General features: G+C 47.0%; 2 protein-coding genes across 5 annotated transcripts in view; one reads left to right on the forward strand and one right to left on the reverse strand.

The window, feature by feature from the left end:
- EEF1AKMT2 (EEF1A lysine methyltransferase 2) overlaps positions 1-716 on the reverse strand; it is a 70,562-nt gene extending 69,846 nt beyond the window's left edge. For all 4 annotated transcript variants that reach the window (XM_053910014.1, XM_019424676.2, XM_019424675.2 and 1 more), the window contains exon 1: positions 569-716. In XM_053910014.1, coding sequence (XP_053765989.1) covers positions 569-687 — 119 coding nt within the window. In that variant the 5' untranslated portion in view covers positions 688-716. The remainder of the gene's footprint in view (positions 1-568) is intronic.
- Positions 717-9,082: 8,366 nt separating this feature from the next.
- Positions 9,083-21,311, forward strand: part of ABRAXAS2 (abraxas 2, BRISC complex subunit) — a 31,110-nt gene continuing 18,881 nt past the window's right edge. Inside the window, exons 1-3 of the mRNA XM_019424668.2 lie at positions 9,083-9,206; positions 13,864-13,954; positions 18,896-18,932. Coding sequence (XP_019280213.1) covers positions 9,108-9,206; positions 13,864-13,954; positions 18,896-18,932 — 227 coding nt within the window. The 5' untranslated portion in view covers positions 9,083-9,107. The remainder of the gene's footprint in view (positions 9,207-13,863; positions 13,955-18,895; positions 18,933-21,311) is intronic.

The raw sequence follows: 21,311 nt of genomic DNA on the forward strand, positions 1-21,311 counted from the left end.
CGCCGCTCCCTCTTACCCCTTCAACTCGGCCCATCCTTACCTTCCTCTGTCATTCGTTCATCCATCTATTAATTCGTTCAGAATTACTGAACATCGATTTGGTCAGACCGCTTTCTTCTACCCCGAGATGCCCCACCATCTCCTCGCTCTCTCCTCCGGTCACCCTTCACTCCCACCCTTTCCAGCTCCGACATCCCTACCCCATCCCCTAAGCCTTAACCGTGCCCCCCTTACCCTTCCCTATCCCCACTACCATCGAGCCCGCCTCCTCGCTCTTTCCCCAAGCCTGCCCCTCGGGTTCGAGACCCTTACGAGGCCTCCCCAATAGCTTCGGAGAGCATTCCGCACCCCACGATCCCTTTACACAATGACCCCTTGAAATGCCCCTTAACCACCTACAGGGTGGCCCCTCGGGATTCCAGCCCATCAATCCCCCCGCCTTACCTTCCACGCGCCACGCCCCCAAGGTTCTCCCCATCTTCCGGGGCCCCATATCCCTCCCGGTCCCTTTCCCGGGGCCCAGCCCTGGCGGTGCCGCTCACGCTCCCCCGCGGTACGCCACACTCACTGCTCTCGAGTCCCCAGCGCCGACGGGGCAAAGCCATCCCCTCCGGGACTGCCCCCTCGGGACCGCGCCGCGGCCCCAGCGCAGCCGCCGCCGCTGCCGCCGCCCGCGCCAGAGTTCATCCCGCTCCGCGACCCAGAGGGCCGTGGGGGCCGCCATAGAGACGAAGCACGGACAGAGCGGACTTGTGGACGGCGCCTCTAGGCGGCGGGAGGCCGCCCACTCTACTGCTCCCTGCTCGGCTTCTTCAGCTCTGTTCTGGTCTTGGGTGCGGGTTCCCACGACCAGGCGTGGAGAGACTGGGCCTCGCCTCCCTCTCTGCCCCCTCCAGCCAGAGTCCGATGCACCCCCTTTCTGAAGTGCCCGCCTAAGCGCCACCACATTTGGGGACTGCTGTTTGTAAGGGACTGTGAAAAAGAAACATCCAAAGTGGAGTCGGTTTTGCTAACCTTCACCGACGCTTAACTAACCCCACTTAACTGCAGCTTCAGCCTCTCCTAGAGTGGAATTTTTTTTTTTTTAAGATTTTATTTTTGAGTAACCTCTAGACCCAAAGTGGGGCTCAAACAACCCAGAGATCAAGAGTGGCCTGCTCTTCCGAAAGAGCCAGCCAGGCACCCCTCCCAGGAGGGGAATTTTAAACCAATCAGTCTGGAATTTTCTGGTGGGCACTAGTGAGGTAATCCACCTGATAAGACCCCCTGCCCTCCCTTAAGGGAAGGTGACCTTGCCTGAAATAATGCACTTTTTAAATTATTATTATTTTATTGAAGTATAGTTGACAGTCAATGTTACATTAGTTTGAGAGGTTGAAATAATCCATTCGTAATTTACTAGTCCCACCTTTGGCCTGTAAAAACGTTCCATTTTGTACAACTCCTCCGAGCTCCCTTCTACTTGCTACATGGGATGTTACCTGATTCATGAATCATTGAATAAAGGCAATTAGATATTTAAAGTTACTCAGCTGTTTTGGTGTTTTGTTTTTTTTTTTTAAACAGGACTATTCAAGGTATTGCATTTTGGAAAAAGGCTGCCAGTGGGAAAACCCCACTAAATAGGTGAGGCCAATATTGCTCACTGCAAAGGCACAAATCACCTCATGCATCCACGTCGTGGTCAGACGTGGAAAGTGGGTGGGACAGTCCACTGCATTATTTGGCTTCCTGGTCAGAAAGCTAATTTAATTTGTAGCTGGGATTCTGCCTTAAAAACAGCATTCTGCCCTCTTGGGACTTGATATCACTGGTGGACACGGGAATTTACGCCCAGAGAAATGAATGCCTTATGACACCCCCCCTCGAACAAAAATATTCCAAAAACGAGGGTCGGATCGGAGTGTTGTGGAAGAAGGTGCAAGGGAGTCAAGATGCATGGATGCCTGTCTTCGCTGTGCCCCGAGCCAGACACCTGATCTTGTCTGAGACTCCTAACCTTTGTGTGTCTCAACCTCCTCACCTGCACCACGCCGGAAATAGTGACTCGTTACCCCAGGTTGCTCCCAACCAATGAACCTGAGATCCATCCGCCTCTTGGTCTGACTACCATTGGGATTTCTGCAGTATAATGTGAGAAATCTTGTGGGCCAAAGGTCTGGGGGTGTATTCTATAGCAGCCATGAACTACTGACAGTCGAATGTCCTAGGTAGGCCAGGCTCTCGAAGGCTTCTAATACGGCTGCCTTCCAACCAGATGGAATGTTTCCTAGGCTACGTTTCTGTTGACTCAGCAGATGGAAGTCCAATAAGTCCCTAGAGGTAAACAGCATCAACAGTTGCCTCTCCAGTTCACAGAAACCCCAATTAGGACCAAAGTGCATCTCCTCCTATACAAGATGTTTCAAGATCTTCAAGCAACTGGCGATAGACTACAGTAAAAGACAGATGGGGATCCATGTGTGTAGTGATGAAAGAACTCTAGGAAGAACGTAAGTGACCTTATTACAGTGCAATAAAACCACCAAATGCCACGGCCATTTAGTGCTGCCCTGGGCAAATGGTTGTTTTGATCTTTTTGTAGACTCTAGATGCTAGAGAAAGCAAGCTTGAATATGACGAAGTCTCAAAAAGTTTTAGGTTCTAATTAAGAAGGATCCATGAAAGATAAGGCCGTCTTCAATCTGGTGTCTTGCCAACACTTAAGATGTTTTTGCTGTGTGTGATGAATGCTATAAACAGTTGTTGGTATGGAGCCCTGGAAAAACCCTCTGTTTACACAGAGTCCCTTCTGTGGCTCCAGGATTATTCTGGCTGTTTAGTCCTGACGGCTGTGTGGGGCACCACCTCTGATCACCCAGGGCAACGGGATTCTCCGTGGAAGGTAGAGAAGCCCAATCCGAGTGGAGCTGCCCATCACCAGGGAGAAGGTGAAATGTGCCAAGGAACACAGTCTCTCTCACCAGGTGCCCGTTACATAGGCAGGGGGAGGCTCTTTGAGTACTCTGGGTTGCCTCGTCTCCCTCTAATGCTGCCGATCACCGCAGCCTGGAACCCTGCTTACCTCCAACTTCTCTGAAACAGCTTTTAAGAGTTCTCAAACACTTCCTAATTGGCAAACCAAGGGTCAAGTTCCAAGCTTTACCTTCTTTGCTCCTCTGTAGTGGTCAACACCGCTTAGGACACCCTTCTTGAAAACCCCTCCTTGTTTTCCCAGCACCACCTGCTCTTAAGTGAGCCTTTTATTTTTTTTTATTTTTTTTTTTTTAATTTTTTTTTTTCAACATTTTTTTTTTTTTATTTATTTTTGGGACAGAGAGAGACAGAGCATGAACGGGGGAGGGGCAGAGAGAGAGGGAGACACAGAATCGGAAACAGGCTCCAGGCTCCGAGCCATCAGCCCAGAGCCTGACGCGGGGCTCGAACTCACGGACCGCGAGATCGTGACCTGGCTGAAGTCGGACGCTTAACCGACTGCGCCACCCAGGCGCCCCAAGTGAGCCTTTTAAACATTTTTACTTAATGTTTATTTAATTTTGAAGGAGAGAGAGGCACAGCGTGGGCAGGGGATGGGCAGAGAGAGAGGGAGACACAGAATTCGAAGCGGGCTCCAGGCTCGGAGCTGTCAGCACAGAGCCCGACGCCGGGCTGGAACTCACGAACCGTGAGATCATGACCTGAGCCAAAGTCAGACATTAACCGACTGAGTCACCCGGGGACCCCTTGAGTGAGCCTTTTAAAAAGGGAGGTAGGCAAGCAGCTCTGGAGTTGGACTCAGGTTTTGAGCCCTGACCCTATCATGTGTGACTGTAGGCAAGTTCTTTAACTTCTCGGGGCCTCAGTTTGCCCATCCTTATATAATAATAATAATAGTGCCCGTGGCATTAAATGAGGTAATTCCTGGGGCACCTGGGTGGCTCAGTCAGTTAAGCGTCTGACTCTTGATTTCAGCTCAGGTCATGATTTCATGGCTTGTGAGTTCGAGCCCCACATTTGGCTCTGCACTGACAGTGTGGAGCCTGCTTGGGATTCTCTCTCTCTCTCTCTCTCTCTCTCTCTCTCTCTCTCAAAATAAATAAATAAAGCTTAAAAAAAATAGATAGAGGCGCCTGGGTGGCCTCAGTTGGTCAAGTGTCCAACTTCGGCTTAGGTCATGATCTGCCATTTATGAGTTTGAGCCCCACATCGGGCTCTCTGCTGTCAGCAAAGATCCTCTGTCTCCCCTCTCTCTTCCCCTTCCCCACTAGTTCTCTCTCTCTCTGTCTCAAAAGAAATAAACTTTAATTTTTTTAATGTTTATTTATTTTTGACAGAGAGAGAGAGAGAGAGAGACGGACCATGAGCAGGGGAGGGGCAAGGAGAGAGGGAGACACAGAATCCGAAGCAGGCTCCAGGCTCCGAGCTGTCAGCCCAGAGCCTGACACGGGGCTCGAACTCACGGACCGTGAGATCATGACCAGAGCCAAAGTCAGACGCTCAGCTGACGGAGCCACCCAGGCACCCTAAAAGGAAATAAACTTTAAAATAAGTAAATAAAGTAATTCCTGTGAAATCCTATATGCCTGACACACGGCAAATTCTCATTAAATGCTAGCTCAAGTTCTTCGGTTATAAATGGAGTTCAAAATGGACTTATTTCAGAACATTGTTAGGAAGATTACATAATAGACCATGCAAGTGACGCGCTCAGAACAGAGCCTGACAGACAGTGAGCGTTCAGTAAATGTTAGCTATTGTTCTTGCTGTTAGTGACTTCCAAGTTCATCTTCTACCCCCAGCTCCGGGCTTTTCCTGCAGCTGCCTAGACGTCCCTTGTTATGTTCAACTCAACCTGTCAACCTGTCGAAAACCCAAACTTCCTTGCACTGGCTCCTCCCCCAACCCCAGTAGCTCCAAACCCTCTCTTCCCTGTGTTCTCCATTCACGTGGCCCCTGACCAGCCAAAGCAGAGCATCATCCTTGTTTTGTTCTTCCCTTACCCTCCGCACACGGCTCCTCCTGGCCTCCCCTGCGCCTGGGCTCAGGGCCATTTTTTCCAGCCTGTCGCCACTGCTCTGCCTTCCTTTGGGCCACTCAGGCTCACAGCTCACTGGGGCCACTGCAACCCCTTTCGAGTAGACCTCCCTCGAGCCGCTCAGCTCCAGGCCCCTTCCCTGGTCCCAGCTATCCTCTGCTCCCCTCTGTTCCCCTCTCTTCCTCCACAGGGGCCTCCAGGACTCAGCCAGGTTTTCTCTCCTATCCAGGCCTGATACCACTCATCCCTTTCCTTTGCATTTTCTTGCCTGATCACGGACTACAGAGTCCAGCCATCCTGAACCTCTGTCTCGACTTAGTCCATACCAGGTGTGACCTTGGGCAAGTCACTTGATTTAAACCTTTTAAGTGTCAGTTTCCTCGACTACCTAGAGGGCATAGTGAAAGTGGAATTTCTTGTTTCCTCTTTCAGATCCATCATAGCAGAGTGTGGCGTTTGCAGCATACAAGCACCTGCTGAAATGCGTGGGTTTTGTTTTTTTGATAAATATATAATAATGGAATCTAACCATTTGCATTGTTTGCCAGTTGCATTTTCACTTAAGAGTACTGTGGTGAGGGGCACCTGGGTGGCTCAGTCGGTTAAGCGTCGACTTCGGCTCAGGTCACGATCTCACCGTTAAGAGTTCGAGCCCCGTGTCAGGCTCTGTGCCCACTGCTCAGAGCCTGGAGTCTGTTTCAGATTCTGTGTCTCCCTCTCTCTCTGCTCCTCCCCCACTCATTCTCTCTCTCTCTCAAAAATAAATAAATATTTATTGTAGTGATAGGGGTGCCTGGGTGGCTCAGTCAGTCAAGCATCTGACTTTGATCTTGACTCAGGTCATGATCTCACGATTCGTGGGATCGAGCCCTGCATCGGGCTCTGCGCTAACAGCATGGAGCCTGCTTGGGAATCTCTCTCTCTTTCTCTCTCTCTCTGCCCCTTTCCAGCTGGTTCTGCTCTCTGTCTCTCTCTCAAAATGAATCAAACTTGAAAAAAAAAAAAAAAAGAATATTGTGGTGATATACTGGGAGGTCTTTTCTTCTCAGAGCCTATAGATTTCTTTTATCTTCTAAACTACTTCATGACATGGAAGTGATGGCTAACATTCAGCAGGCTGACGTTGTGTGCCAAGGACTGGGTGAAACATCCAATATGCGATCTCATTCACTCCTTAAGATTGCCACATCAGGCAGGTGCCTCATTTTACACAGGAGCAAACCAAGGCGCAGAGAAGTTGCTCTGGATCACACAGTGAGTGCTACACCTGACACTGGAACCCAAGCGATCCACTCTAAAATCTGCCTCGCAATAGCTACATGGGTGTGTTCGATCACTGTAGAAGTTTTGCTGAAGGTTTTCCTAAGCAGGCAGTCAAGAGGAATCCCGTCATACGATACACAACACTACATCCTAAAAATTCCTTATTCTCATCTTTCCCCAAGTTTCAGAATCTCACTGCAGCTACTCATCTCCCTTTCTCTTTCTCTTTCTCCTTCTCCCCAAAAATTCTGTTGATCCATCTGGCTCTTTCCTCTCTCATCTTCTCCTGCGTCTCAAATCTTTTCCTCGGGGGGCCACCCAAGGCACCTTGTTAGTAATGAGCTTATTCCTTTTACTAGCTTCTTTGGTCTCCGTTCCCCTCTAGCACCTGCTGATAAAATACAACCATCTTCTGTGGGACCCTCCCACTTTTTATGCAACTTTCACTCAACAATCATGGGGGGGGGGCATGCAGTCACGTGCTGGGTAATATCTACATGCCAGGCATTATCCCAAATGCTGGACTACAGCAGTAAGCAAATCAAAGATGAATCCCTGTCCGCATGCAGTTCAGAATGTGCCAGCGGAGAGGCAAAGACAATATGCTGAGAAATGAATGAAATAGGGATGATGTTAGATGGTGATAAGTAGGAAAGGGGAAGGGAAAGCAGAGAAGGAATATTGAGAAGGTCAGGTTGGGGCTGCGGTCTGGTTAGGGTGATAAGAGAAGGATTCTCTGACCAGGTGGCCCTAAGTGAAAATCTGCAACAGGGTGTCATACGTTATATCCCCAGGGAAGCAGAGTCTAAGACTGAGATGAACACGAAAGAAGATTACTAGGGAGGGCTCTCAGGATCACCACCTACTGGGGAAGGGAAAGAAACAGAGCTGGATGAAGGAAGTTGGCGGACTGGGGAACCATTACAACAGCACCTCAGCTAGCACCTCCTTCCCCTACAGGGCACTCTGGAGCTGGGATGACCCTTTGGAATTACCCCAGGTTGGAAGGAAGGAGGTGAGCCTTTATCCATCTATATTGATGAGGCATTGAATGTTGGTCACCCAGAAAATGAGGAATGATCTCAGGCAATGACACTATACTGAAGGCAAGTCCATGAGAAAGCTGACAATTTCCCCAGCTGGGGAAGAGGCTGGGTGTGGTAGAATAGTAAGTCCTGCAAGGGTGGATGTGGGTCACACATCAGAGCATCTAGAGCAGAGATAAAGGAGTAAACCTTGCAACTATCTGTGAGAAGAGCACTCTACGCAAAGGGAACAGCAAGTGCAAAGGCCCTGAGGTAGGATGAGATAGGGATACCCAGGAAGCAGAAAGACTAGTGCGGCTGAAGCCGAGTGAACAAAGGGGGCAGGAGCAAGAAAGGAAGTCAGATGAGTGATAGGAACCAAGTCATTACAAGGTTTAGGTTTAGACCAAGAAACAACATGCTTTAAATTAAAAAAAAATTTTTTTTAATGTTTATTTAAACATAAAGAGAGAGACACACACAGAGTGCGAGCAGGGGAGGGCAGAGAGAGAGGGAGGGAGACACAGAATCTGAAGCAGGCTCCAGGCTCTGAGCTGTCAGCGCAGAGCCCAATGCAGGACTCGAACCGATGAACCGTGAGATCATGACCTGAGCCGAGGTCGGACGCTTCACCGACTGAGCCACCCAGGCGCCCCTAAATTTTAAGTTTTAGCATGACCAATTTAGTTGCTGTGTTGAGATTAGATTTGGCAGGGAAGGGGTTGAAGACAAGGTGGAACCCAGGGTTTCTCAACCTCATCCCGTGGGGGAGGTGGGGGTCCTATGCATTGTAGGATATTTGGCTGCCCTCTAACCACTATGACCAGCGGCACCCTCCGCCAAGTTGTGACATCCAAAAATGCCTCCAGACACTGCCAAATGTCCGCCGAGGGGTAAAATTGCCCCCAGTTCAGGGCTCTTGAGTCAGAGACTGTTATAAAGACCCAGGAAAGAATTGATGATTTAGACCACCATGATAGGTGATAGGTGTGCTGGTGGTGAGTTGTAGGATTCTCGATATATTTTTAAGACTGTGCTCACTGATCAAAGGTGGGGGAGGTCAACCATGATCCCAAGGTTTGGGGCCTGTGCAACAGTCAGAAAAGTCCTTCTGCTGAACTTTTGGAGAGCGTGGTACAAGGAGACTTGTGGGAGATCAGAAGTCCAGTTTCGAACCTGAAAGATCGGACAAAGAGAAGAATGATGATTCCTGAGCTTCTTTACCTAACTTTGTGAGATTTAACTTTTGCTGTTTTTCTTAAATTTGTTGTTCCAATCTTCTTTCCATGATTTTTCGTTAAATTCGTGTCCTTTTGTTACAGAATCCAATCCCTTACCCCCTTCACTGCTACCACCATTTCACTTCCAACCACCCCCAAAGACACCTCCCTCCTGCGGATTACAGTACCACCCTTCCCCCTCTGCCACATTATAGCCTCCACGCTGCCGCCAGAGTGGTCCTACGAAAATGGAAATAACAGCATTTTCTTTCTATGTCAAACGCAAACCACGCACTTGCTTGAATCATCTCCCTCCTTTCATTCTTGAGTTGGATTTTATTAGTAAGAGTTTCATTTGCGAAGAGAAAAAATGAATTGGGGAACTCTCGAGGGCTACGCAGAAGAGGCGGTATCTGAGATGTGCAGGGCACGAGACGGAGTACACTTCGCGGGGGTTGGGTTCCAATAGTGCAAGTCTGCGTCTCTGCGGGCGCTGCGGCCCCTTGGCCTCACCCGCCAAAAACTTCATTTCCCAGGATGCCAAGGGGCGGGGCCGGCCGGAAGGCTGCGTGCCCTCCGCGGGGCATGATGGGGGAGTTGGAGATTTCCATCATGGCGGCTTCCATTTCGGGCTACACCTTCAGCGCTGTGTGTTTCCACAGCGCCAACAGCAACGCTGACCACGTAGGTGCCGGGCCCCCCGCCGCGGCCGCTGGAGCCTCCAGCCTCCGTCCCGGGCCGGCGCCTGCGGCCAAGCTGGAACCGCTCGCGGCTCACCCCCTGGGCTCCCGGGCTGGCCCGAGGGGCAGGTGACCCGGGCGGCTCCCGCCCCCGGCGAGCTCCTGCTACCCTGGGCTCCTTCGCCCCTGGGATGGGCCCCCTCATTCGGTGCCCGCCACCTCCTGGCCCTCTCAGGACAGCCGTCTTGTTTTTAGCAAAGCTGCCTCGGTTGGCAGCCAGCAGTGTCTGGAGTCGCTTAGTGGAAACCGAGCTCCTGCCCCTCCCTGAGAGGCTTCTAGACTTGCGAGGGGCTCCCGGGGTCGGCAGAGAGCGGAGAGACCGAGCTTTAGTCTGGGAACCGAGGCACCCTGCCCCGCCCGCCGGTCTCACAGGTTGTTGTGGGGTGCGACGAGGGAAAGAAACCATGGCTGTCACTATTCATACTCGTTAGATACGTTCGTGTGTTTTCTTCGCCTCGAGGGAAAATGGAGAATGTAAACAGGAGTGTTTAGGTGTAGGGTCTGTTTGCCTTGAAGTTGCATATTTAGTTCCTTGGCGAATGTCCTAAAACCACGGCGCTCGTCGCAGCGAAATAGGGAAATGACAGGCCTACGTATGAGTGATCGGAAATGCATAGGCTTCGGAGCTCCCAGAGAGCAAAGCTTGTCTGCTTCAATGTCTTTATTTCGCGAATTGTCTTTTTAATGTCATTCGCCTGGATGGAAGTTTCTTTGTGAAACTAGGTAACTTTTATCTTTACATATGTAATCTGTCCACCAAATTGAGGGGTTATTTTAAAAGATGTCAATAGTGAGTTATTCAAATTTATTTAATAAGTGTGTGTGGGGGGGGGTTGTGGTTGTCATTACAAAGCAAAATGATACACTGCAGAATAAGGAACTGGGTTTGGTTTCATGTCTGCAATCTTAGCTTCCATTAGTAAAAACTGATCACACAGAGAGGTGATTCTGTTCGTAAGTTGGGTATCATGAAATTATTGTACTTTTCATCTCTTCGATGTTGATAGTGGAGATAGGAATACACATGGGTGTTTCCAGAGTTAGCTCACGTCTCTGGACACTAAGGCCTGTGATACTATAGGCAGCTATTTGATAATGTAATGAAGTTCCATATATAGGTGGTTTGTGATACTCCTGATGTCCTTAGAAGTATTAAATATGGTTTCAGCAATGCTTCTTAACATCTGTAGTTGTTGGACTACCTGGTAATATCACAGTTTTTGCAGAAGGCAAGACTATTGTTAAGAGTAAGTTACCTCTTGGATAGATGTTCTACAAACAGCAGTGACATGGCCATGTTACTTAGATTGTTATTAATTTAATTCGAGAGATATTCCCTTATATCTGTGCTTTGCCAGACATGGTGCTAGACTTTGTGGAAGTCTTTGCCATGATATGGAAGTATGTCTCCAAATAGTTTGCAACTTTATTTCACATGGCCGTAGCTGTTTATGTTAACCTTGCCACGATTATATATGCAGACTACTTTAATTTCAGTTTTATACATTTTAAAGTTGAGGAATCAAAAACTTGCTTTTGTAGTGCATTCTTGTTTTGTCCAGGAAATAAATTAGTTTAAAATCACTCATTCTGTAGAGCTGAGGTGAGCAAGCATTTTCTGTAAAGGGCCAAATAGTAAATGTTTTAGGTTTTGTGAGCCAGTCTCTGTAGCAACTACTCAGTTCTGCTGTTGGATGAAGAAAGCAGCCAAAGACAATAAATAAATTAGGGTGAATGTTTCCAATAAAACTTTAGTTATGGACTCTGAAATTTGAATTTCTTATAATTTTCACATCATGAACTATTCCTATTTTTTATTTTTTTCAACCATTTAAAAGTAGAACCTATTCTTAACTTGTCGGCTCTACACTAACAGGCATGAAGCTAGATTGAACCCACATACCGCAATTTGCCTCCTTCCGCTATAAAGTAACAGTGGCTCAGATAATCCAGACCAGTAGATAATAAACATTCATTTTATACTTGGCTTTGGAATGTCTTGAGGTCGCTGTTGACTTTTTCAATCTGAGGACTATGATAGAGTTTCCAGGTAAAATACAGGGTACTCAATTAAATGTGAATTTCAGATAAATGGGAAGTAATTTTTTAGTGTCAGTATATCCGAAATATTACATAAAAAATTGTTCATTGTTTATCTGAAATTCACACTTAACTGAGTAGCCTGTATTTTTATTTTCTAAATCTGGCAGTCCTAGACTGTGGAACACTAAGGATCTGTAGATACTTCTTAAGTGTAAAGTTCTATAGAAATTTAAACTTTTTTTCATGTTAATTTTTATTAATTTGTTACAAAGACAAAGCTTCTCTTTTGTAGCGAGAGCTCCTAACTGAAAGACTTTTATGGACTAAAAGTCACTGTTTCTCAAACTAGTAGTCATGAACACTCCTTTAGGTTTGAGAGAAAATTTTTTTTTAATGTTTCAATTTATTTTGAGTGAGAGCACATGTGCATGCATCCATTGTGGGGAGGGGGGCAGAGAGAGAGGGAGAGAGAGAATCCCAAGCAGGCTCCTCACTGTCAGTGCAGAGAGCCATGTGGTGCTCTGTCCCACGAACTATGAGATCATGACCTGAGCCGAAATCGAGAATCGGATGCTCAACCCACTGAGCCACCCAGGTGCTTGAGAGAAAATTTTTTAGAGGGGATCTGTATATTACTTAAGTTTGAGAAATACCCTGTACATGATGATTTGGGATTTTAGGACACTCCCCTAATTCAACACAAAAACTATGCTGTAAAGCATCTGTCTCTCCCTCCTCACCTCCACAGATTCCAACTGGAAATATATATTTTTTAATGTTTATTTTTGAGAGGGAGAGAGAGAGAGTGAGTGGTGGGGAAGGGCAGAGAGAGGGAGACAGAATCCCAAGCAGGTTCCGTGCTGTCAGCCCACAGCCCAACGCAGGGTTCGAACCCACAAATCATGAGATCATGCATGATCTGAGCTGAAATCCAGAGTCAGATGCTCAACTGGTTGAGCCATCCAGGCTCCCCTCAACTGGGAATATTTTTAAACTAGGAAATTTCTTTAATTGATTTGAAGGGTTAGCCTAGGATAGAAAGGTATGTAGTGCAAGGGCATTGTTTTGGAGCACCTGGGTGGCTCAGTCGGTTAAGCGTCTGACTTCAGCTCAGGTCATTATGTCATGGTTCGTGGGTTCGAACCCCACATCGGGCTCTTTGCTATCAGCTCAGAGCCCCTGTCAGATCCTCTGTCTCTCTCTCTCTACCCCGTGCTCTCTTTCTCTTTCTGCCACTCCCCTGCTCTCTCTCTAAATAAACAAATAAAACATTTGAAAAGGGGGGGGGCACTGTTTCAACAAATATCCTCAACCAGTATTTATTGAGCACCTCCAATGTGTTAGGCTAGGCACTGTGCTGGGTGCTGAGATACAGCAGTGAGCAAACACAGAGTCCCTGCCTCATGGAGCTTACATTTTAGTAGGTGTAGCCATTTATTTGTTAATACAAGGATGTACTATGGCGGATAGTGAGAAGACTGAGAAGAAAAAGAATGCAGGGGACAGGAGACAGGGTGTCTGACAGTCCCTGTTTCCGTTACATTGGCCATCTAATAAGGTGCCATCTGAGTAAAGAGCCAAACGGACCGGGGCGCCTGGGTGGCTCAGTCAGTTAAGTGTCCAACTCTCGATTTCGGCTCAGGTCGAGATCTCATGTTTGGTGAGTTCAAGCCCCATGTCGGCTCCACGCTAACAGTGCGGAGCCTGTTAGGGATTCTCTCTCTCCCCCCGCACCCTTTCTGCCCCTCCCATGCATCCTCTCTCTCTCTCTCTCTCTCTCTCACAAAATAAATATACTTAAAAAAAAAAAGCAAAATGGAGGAAGGAGTAAGCACGTGGCTCTCCCGGAAGGGCGATTGCAGAACAGCCTATGAGTTCACCCTCTTAGGAAAGTTATTGTGACAGCCAGTGAATGTTCTCCAACTGTGCCTGTGCTGAGCATGGCAGCAAGTACACAGCAGGTTATGTGCCGAGTGACCCAGGGTTTACCGTTCTCCCAAGGTGTAAGGAAACAAACCTCTGTGTTTATTAAGGAAAAATATTCGTGCGAATGATAGATTTATTTGCTGAAATCCTCATTTCCCACAGCCCGTACAAGAGCAATTCATTGTGCTTTGCGTTAAACTTTTTCATCCTTTTATCATTAACAGTGTTTTTAAAACAATGAAATAAATTGTATGCTGTTTCCAGAAAACAACCTTGGAATATTTCTGCTTCCTGAGTTTTTTTGATATTGGTTATTACACTCAGTAGGATTTAAGAAATGAATTCACTCTACTTATTTTTGCTTCAAAAAGAAAAAAGCAGTTTTTTTTTTCTTAAGGGATTAAAGTATTTCATCGTGTATGGAATCCTTTTTTCAAACAATCCAGTTAATCGGTATATCTCAGATTGCTTTAGTCTTCCTTGTGGGTTTTTAGAAGAGTAGTTTCTTTGGCAAGCTTTTTGGATTATTGTTAAAAGTTGTTATGAAATTATAATGCCCTCCATTCCTTTTAATTCCAGTAAAAAATCATCTTTATTTTTAGTTTGCGACTATTTTCTCTCATTACTTTTAGGAAGGATTTCTGCTGGGAGAGGTAAGACAAGAGGAAACCTTTAGCATCAGTGACTCACAAATCAGCAACACAGAATTTCTGCAAGTAATCGGTAAGTGAGTTTATCACTGAGCTTAGAGATACTTTTTCTGTACCAGTGCTGTTTGTTTTGTTCTTTGGCCCTTTCCCGATTTTAATCTGAAAGATGAAAGGCACACAGAAAACCATTAAAATCACAACGCGAATCACTTGCACCGATAACTGGTAGGGAATGTTTTATAAGTCAGTGTGGACTTGCAGCGTATGACTCTATGTGTAGGAAGCCTCGTAAAGCTGTCTCTTACTAACTGGTCTATTACTGAACTGCTGTGTGCTATTTCGCTTGATTGTCTCTTTGAAACCACAGCGAATCCCAAGTTTGCGGCTCGGGCTATTCCCCATTGTCAGCCTCCCCGCGTACTGGAACCAATAGATCTGTTGGGCTGGTGCTTCCTGGAGCGATCTGGCAACAATGTTCACACTTGTTTACACGAGCAGTTTGCTGAATGGAAGCAGCTTTCTTTCTTTTCTTTTTTTTTTTTAAACTTTTAAAATGTTTATTTTTGAGAGACGAGCAGGCAGAGGCAGAGAGAGAGGGAAACAGAGAATCCGAAACAGGCTCCAGGTCCGAGCTGTCAGCACGGAGCCCGACGCGGGGCTTGAACTCATGAACAGTGAGATTGTGACCTGAGCCAAAGTCGGACGCTTATCCGACTGAGCCACCCAGGTGCCCCTCAAAACAGCTTTCTGAAGAACAACCCAGTCGATTTGGGTCGATTGCTGAGGAAGGTGAAGAGCATTTATAGATGTGCCCACCCTCTTTGCATCAGCCCCCCTTTTTTAAAAAAAAAATTTTTTTTAATTTTTATTTAAAAAAAAAATTTTTTTTAACGTTTATTTATTTTTGAGACAGAGAGAGACAGAGCATGAACAGGGGAGGAGCAGAGAGAGAGGGAGACACAGAATCTGAAACAGGCTCCAGGCTCTGAGCTGTCAGCACAGAGCCTGACGCGGGGCTCGAACTCATGGACCGTGAGATCATGACCTGAGCCGAAGTCAGACGCTTAACCGATGAGCCACCCAGGCACCCCTAAAAAATTTTTTTAATGTTTATTTCTGAGACAGAGACAGAGCACGAGTGGGGGAGGGGCAGAGAGAGAGAGGGGGACACAGAATCAGAAGCGGGCTCCAGGCTCCGAGCTGTCCGCACAGAGCCCGACGTGGGGCTCAGGCTCACGAACCACGAGATCATGACCCGAGCCAAAGTCGGTCACTCAACCGACTGAGCCACCCAGGCGCCCCAAGCCCCTTTTTGATAACTAGGGATCAAACTGCACCTCAAGCATGTCACCCAACAGCATGTCCTGACGCTCAGAACACAGCAGGGGACATTTCACTTCTGCGGCCAGCATCTGCTGACTATCGCATGTGAGGCATGTGCCACACAGCGATGGGGGATATCCAGATGCATCTCTAGCTGCCAGGAGTGTGGGGAGGAGAAGACAAGTGAGCAGAGATACCAGACAAAGCACAAGATGGGTACTGTAAGAAAGGAACAGAGACGAGCCCCTAAGTGGAAAAGGAAAAACCTGCTAGTGGGGAAAATCAGTAATGGTGACATGAAGGAGGTGAACTCAGGGCTAGTGGGCAGTGCATTCAGGGGAACCCAGAGCAAGGAGTGCATAAAATATACAGGGAATCTGGCCTGTTTCTACACAATTAAAATACAGAATGTGTGAAGGGGACTGGTTGCTGGTTTGAAATCTTGCTGGAAGGTTAGGTTATGTTGGGGCCACATCAGCAATTTCAAGCCTGTTCTGAAAGCCTTCTAGTACATGGGTTGGGAGGCCGGGATGAGGACTGAGGGGCCGGCGGTGGGGGGCAGTTAGGATTGTGGGGGCGGGGACAAGAAATAGTTAATTTCCTAAAGGACCAAATCTACTCCCCACAACAATGACTTACTAGAAATTTTTTTTTTTTTGATGCTTATTCATTTTTGAGAGACAGAATGCAAGCGGGAGGGGCAGAGAGAGAGGGAGACACAGAATCCCAAGCAGGCTCCAGGCTCCAAGCTGTCAGCACAGAGCCCGACGCAGAGCTCAAACCCACAAACTGGGATAATGAGCTGAGCCAAAGCCGGACGCTTAACCGACGGAGCCACCCAGGTGCCCCAATAATGACTTATTATAAAGACTTGATCTACTGGATGTAGCCCTTCTTTCACTGAGATTTTCTTTTTGTTTTGCTTAACTCTTTAAAATTCTGCGATAGAGACTTTGGTTTCATTGGACATGTGTGCAGTTTTATTGTTTGCACTCGGATTTTCAAAAACGAATTTGGTATTTGAAGGTTAAAATGCCAGAGTTAACTGACAGCAAACCATGCAAGAAAGAGCTCTCTTACCTGGCGTGCTCACCAAAGCAGCATTTCTGATGAATATTCTGGCTATTTATTTATTTTTAAAGAAATAGAATGGGAAAATAATTCCAGTTCTACAGTTTAATGCGGTGTATCTGATTTATAAGCCTTCGGGTTCTCGCAGTAAGTACGTTTCCATGGTATTGTAAATACGGAGAAGTACCGACTGATAGAGTGTCCCAGTTAATACAGCACCATGACAACCAGCTTTTGCTGTACAACGTTTAGCTTATTAGCTATATTCATTTCATTGTTTGAAACAGATTATGGATCTTGTGGGCAAAGCGTTTGCTGGTATTATCTTAAAAGTATTGTTATCATTGGAATAGTTTTCTTTTAAAAATGAATACATGTTAGAAATATAAACCAGAGACTCCGGGAAATCTGGGTGGGAAGGGCAAACGTTAGCTGAAGTGCCATGAGTAGTGTTTCAGACCAGTGGTGTAAAGAAACTTCCTGGCACAGCTTAACCTCCAGAACGAGATGTTCTAAATAAAACGAATTGACCAAAGTTGGTATTTGCTGCACATGTCTGAATCCATGTGCAGACCCCTTTATCTTTCCCTCTATAATAAGGATTTCATAAAGAACGCTACGTTCGGAACACGAAGTATCGCGTTTTGTGTTGATTACATGTTAATTTTAAAGGCTGTGCTAATTCGCTTTAAAATCTTTATTTTTGGGAGAGAGAGAGAGAGAGAGAGAGAGAGACACACAGCATGAGTGGGGGAGGGGTAGAGAGAGAGGGAGACCCAGAATCCGAATCAGGCTCCAGGCGTTGAGCTGTCAGCACAGAGCCTGACACGGGGCTCGAACTCACCGACTGCGAGATCATGACCTGAGCCGAACTCGGACACCCAACCGACCGAGCCACCCAGGCGCCCCTGTGCTAACTCACGTTTAATAGAGCTGTCCACCCTTCGTTCTAGGAAGGGGAGGGAGCAGACTACCACCCAAGGGCTTCCTTGGTTAATGAAGTGACGCCACTGCAGTTACTGGAAAGGTTGGGAGTAGTGGAGCTAAGTCACCCCCAGGAGGAGAAGCAGAGGTAGGACGATCGATTGGCGGGACAGCCGAAGGTCCGGGGGTAGCGAACTTCTAAGGAGATGAGTGAAGAGACGCCCTGCACGTGTAAAGAGGAGTCTTGACCACACGGATGAGCTTAGAGGCACGGCAGACTCTGGGACCGCAAGCGAGGCTGCCCTGCTTCTGCCTGTTTTCAGAGGCCTACCTATCAGCCAGCGTGCCAGCCAGCTTCCGGGTCATCTGCGGCTTTATCACGTTTCGGGCTTTCACCCAGTTTTCTCCATGGAGTGCTTAGGCCTTGCAAAAAATCTTCTAAGAGAAAGATTCAGCTTCCTTTAGCAAATGCCACACGATATCTAGGACATATCTTTAGTGTGCTTCTAATCCCAGTTGTAAACCATGACAGAAGTCTGCTGGCGCAGTTGATGACAACAATGTGTATTTGGGGTTCAGAACTGACTCGAGGGGGTTTCTGAAAATACCCTTTAAAGTAGAAGGTGAGTTTTTTCTCTTTCTCCTGAACTCTTTTTAAAGTTTTTGCTACAAATGTTCCACGTTCTAATCGCTTTACCAATAGTATCTGAAATAACGTAAGATGGTGTAATGTATTATGCTCGGTGATGAAAGAGAGAACAATTTCTAGATGAAGGTTTCTTATTTGCATCACTTCGTCAACAGCTACGCGAGGCGATGAACTCACCTTCCCGGTGGGGGAACTGCATTCGTGCGCATGTTCTGGCAGCGTTAACATTAGGACAGAAGCTAATGGACACAGTCCCATGTCCTCCAGGGTCATGGTTTCACTTTAATTGCGTTAAAATTGTAGCCTGGAACTCTGTGGCTGTGGCTTTTTAAACAACAGGTGATTAGCCTCTGTCCAGAAGAATGTTATTAATAGAATTGAATGGTTAATTAGTCTCATGGTCTTGTAAAGCAACCCAGACCCCAAGCCCCCTGATGAGCTCGAAGAAATTGTTCACTCTGGTTAATCACAGCAATACTTCCGGAAGCCATTAGGATCTGCCTTCTAAATGACTGTTTCCCTTGGTGCTGACCGTCTTTGAAAGGGTTAACAGGCCTCCAGAGTCTCCTCCTCCCTTCCCCCTCAAAACACCTGGCCCAAGTTGTCCTGAGCCCATTAGTGGGTTATTGATGGTGGGGTGGTTAGGCCGTCCTCTCCCCAAGCTGTCCTCACTGTGCTCATACACTTTGATTAAATGCTTCCAGTCGGTTGTTACTTTTCCCTCTTATGCTTTGTTTAACTAGGTGAGATTGAATGAGGGCACACAATAGCTGCGTGTTCTGAATAAAAGCTTTCAGATGTGTGCTTCTCGCATGTGGACAGATGGAAACAGAACTTGTTCTCCAGTTGACTTTGTACTGCGAATGCGTCCCTGAGTTGAAGTGTTAAGAAGGCACACTGCCTTCACTAGTACCTGCTAGGGAGAGGAAAGCTGTCTTTTTATTCAAGATTTTAGTTAAGAAAAAAAAAGAAAAATCCTGGGCTATTTGATACTTGCCTGTATCTTACCAGATTAACTGAGATGTGTTTTTTTCTTTCTAATTACAGAAATCCATAATCATCAGCCTTGTTCAAAACTTTTTAGGTAAGCCACATTCTTTGTCACTTTTAGTCCTCATTAAAATATTAATTGATAAAAACTAGTGAATTTCGGGGCACCCGGGTGGCTCAGTTGGTGAAGCACCCAACTCTTGATTTCGGCTCAGGTCATGATCTCACAGTTTGTGAGACTGAGCTCCTCATCAGGCTCTGCGATGACAGCATGGAGCCTGCTTGGGATTCTCTCTCTCCCTCTCTCCCTCTCTCTGCATATGTGTCTCTCTCTCAAAAATAAATTAAAAAAAAAAAAAAAGAACTGGAATTAAAAAAAAAAACTAATGAATTTAGGTCTGTAGCTGATTGTGGCTATAAAGTCACACGTAAAACTCAGGGCATCCAAATTCACTTGTTTGTGAACAAACACCTATGTGTTTGGGGCACTGTGTTAGGTTAGGGAAAGGGGAGGGATGGTATAAATCTTGGCCTCACTGGTTTATGATGAAAGCCCGCTCCGGCACCCTCCCAAGGACTGTTCGGCCCCAGAGCAGGAAGTTAAGGATCACATATGGATAAAATAATTTAAGGGGTGTTTTTAAGAAGAATAAAAAATGTTCAGTGTTCAACTTTATGAGGAAAGGAAAGGAAACATGGAACCTTCGTTTTGCGTGTATATAAGTTAATATACACCAGTTGCATACTAAGACCAACTAAAGGACAGAAAGGAAGAAATGGGAGGGCACCGTTCAGAAGGGAGGGAGCAAATGACACGTGTGGAGGGCAAGAGAGAAAAGTGCCAGTGTCCTCTGTGCACCACGCTTCTCCCCAGACTCCCATCGGGCCTCTGCCTGCTCTCTCAGCCCCAGACCCCTCCACCCGATGGTTGCCGTGACGGTTCCAACTCAGTGTTTCTTAACCCCCACCCCTGAGGGTGTGTTCTACCTTCCCAGAAGCCAGTACCTCCCTTCTAGAGCTGCCCACGCTAGTGCAGTTCAGCGTTCTCGATCAGCGCTCCCTTCTCTAACACCTGCCCACCCCTCGTGCCTAGCCGTTCTTGCTGTATGTCCCCCGCTCTCACCCTGACCCCTGTCTCGTTCTCAGCTGGCCCAAACATCCAGCGCCTTGCACCCAAGAACTCCTGGGGACCCCTCCCTCTGCCCCCCACCACACACACACCTACCCATCGAGTATTTCAGAGGCTTGCCCTCATGCAAGATGGCTACCTGTGGACAAAGCCCAAAAGCAGCCAAAAACCTCATCACTTTTAGATTTACGCGTAATTGGAAGAGGAGTGGGAAGCAAGACAAGCAATTCATCTGAGAAGAATCTCAGAGCACACGACGTGATTCAGGCCCTGGTCCTCACATTCCCTGTGTTTGGTCCATGAAAGTATCCGATTTGGCCCTGATTCTGCAAAGCTCTGCTAGCCTTTCTGAGGAGTTCCTTAAAATGCTGTCAGTAAGATTGGACCAGAACAAGGATTTAACTTAAGTTTGCTTTAACATTTTATTTCTTTATTTATTTTATGTAGTCTACACCCGACGTGGGTGAGAACAACAGACTCACACTCCTCCAACTGAGCCAGCCAGGCACCCCAGGATTTAAGTTTAAGTCATAGACCTATAATTCTTGGAGCTGAAAGAAACCTTAGAAATCTATGTCTACTCCCTGTTTCCGGAAAGGGAAATGGAGACCACATGGGTTAAGTGACTCACCCGAGATCATAAAGTGAGAAGCAGCATGGCAGGAGCTGGTTTCTCCTGACTTCCAGTTCCGTGGCTTTGTTTTTGTTTTTACTCTTTTTTTTTTTTTTTTTTTAATTTTTAAAATGTTTTATTTATTTTTGAGAGACAGAGAGACAGAAAGACAGAGTACGAGTGGGGAGGGGCAGAGAGAGAGGGAGGCAGAATCCATGAAGCAGGCTCCAGGCTCTGAGCTGTCAGCACAGACAGCTCAGGTGGGGCTCGAACCTGTGAACCACAAGATCATGACCTGAGCCGGTCAGCCACTTAACCGACTGACCCACCCAAGCGCCCCTGTTTTTACTCTTTCTTGAACCTCTTACTGCTTTATAAGGCCTGGGCTTGTGGTGGTGGGAGGAAGGCGGAGGGACGGCATTCCTGAAAGCACGGCCAGTGGTGGAAGGGCCCACACATCATCGTGCCTGGCCTGCTCACCACAGGATCCGGGTCAGGTAGGTCTACTTGAGGGTCAGACCTGGCTTCAAATCTCAGTTCTTCCATCTACCGGCTCTACGGTTGGAGGCAAATCGCTTACCCTAAGTCTCTCTATCTACGAAAATGGGAATAGAACTCGGAACACGTTGGGCTGTGCTAATACCGACTCACCAGCATTGAGGCAAGAATGAAATGAAATAACACGAGAAATCAGCCAAACATTTAACAGATGTTCGTCTCCCTTCTGCATT

This window comes from Panthera pardus, unplaced genomic scaffold, assembly GCF_024362965.1.
Source record: "Panthera pardus isolate Hobbes unplaced genomic scaffold, ASM2436296v1 HiC_scaffold_22, whole genome shotgun sequence".
Lineage (NCBI taxonomy): Eukaryota > Metazoa > Chordata > Mammalia > Carnivora > Felidae > Panthera > Panthera pardus.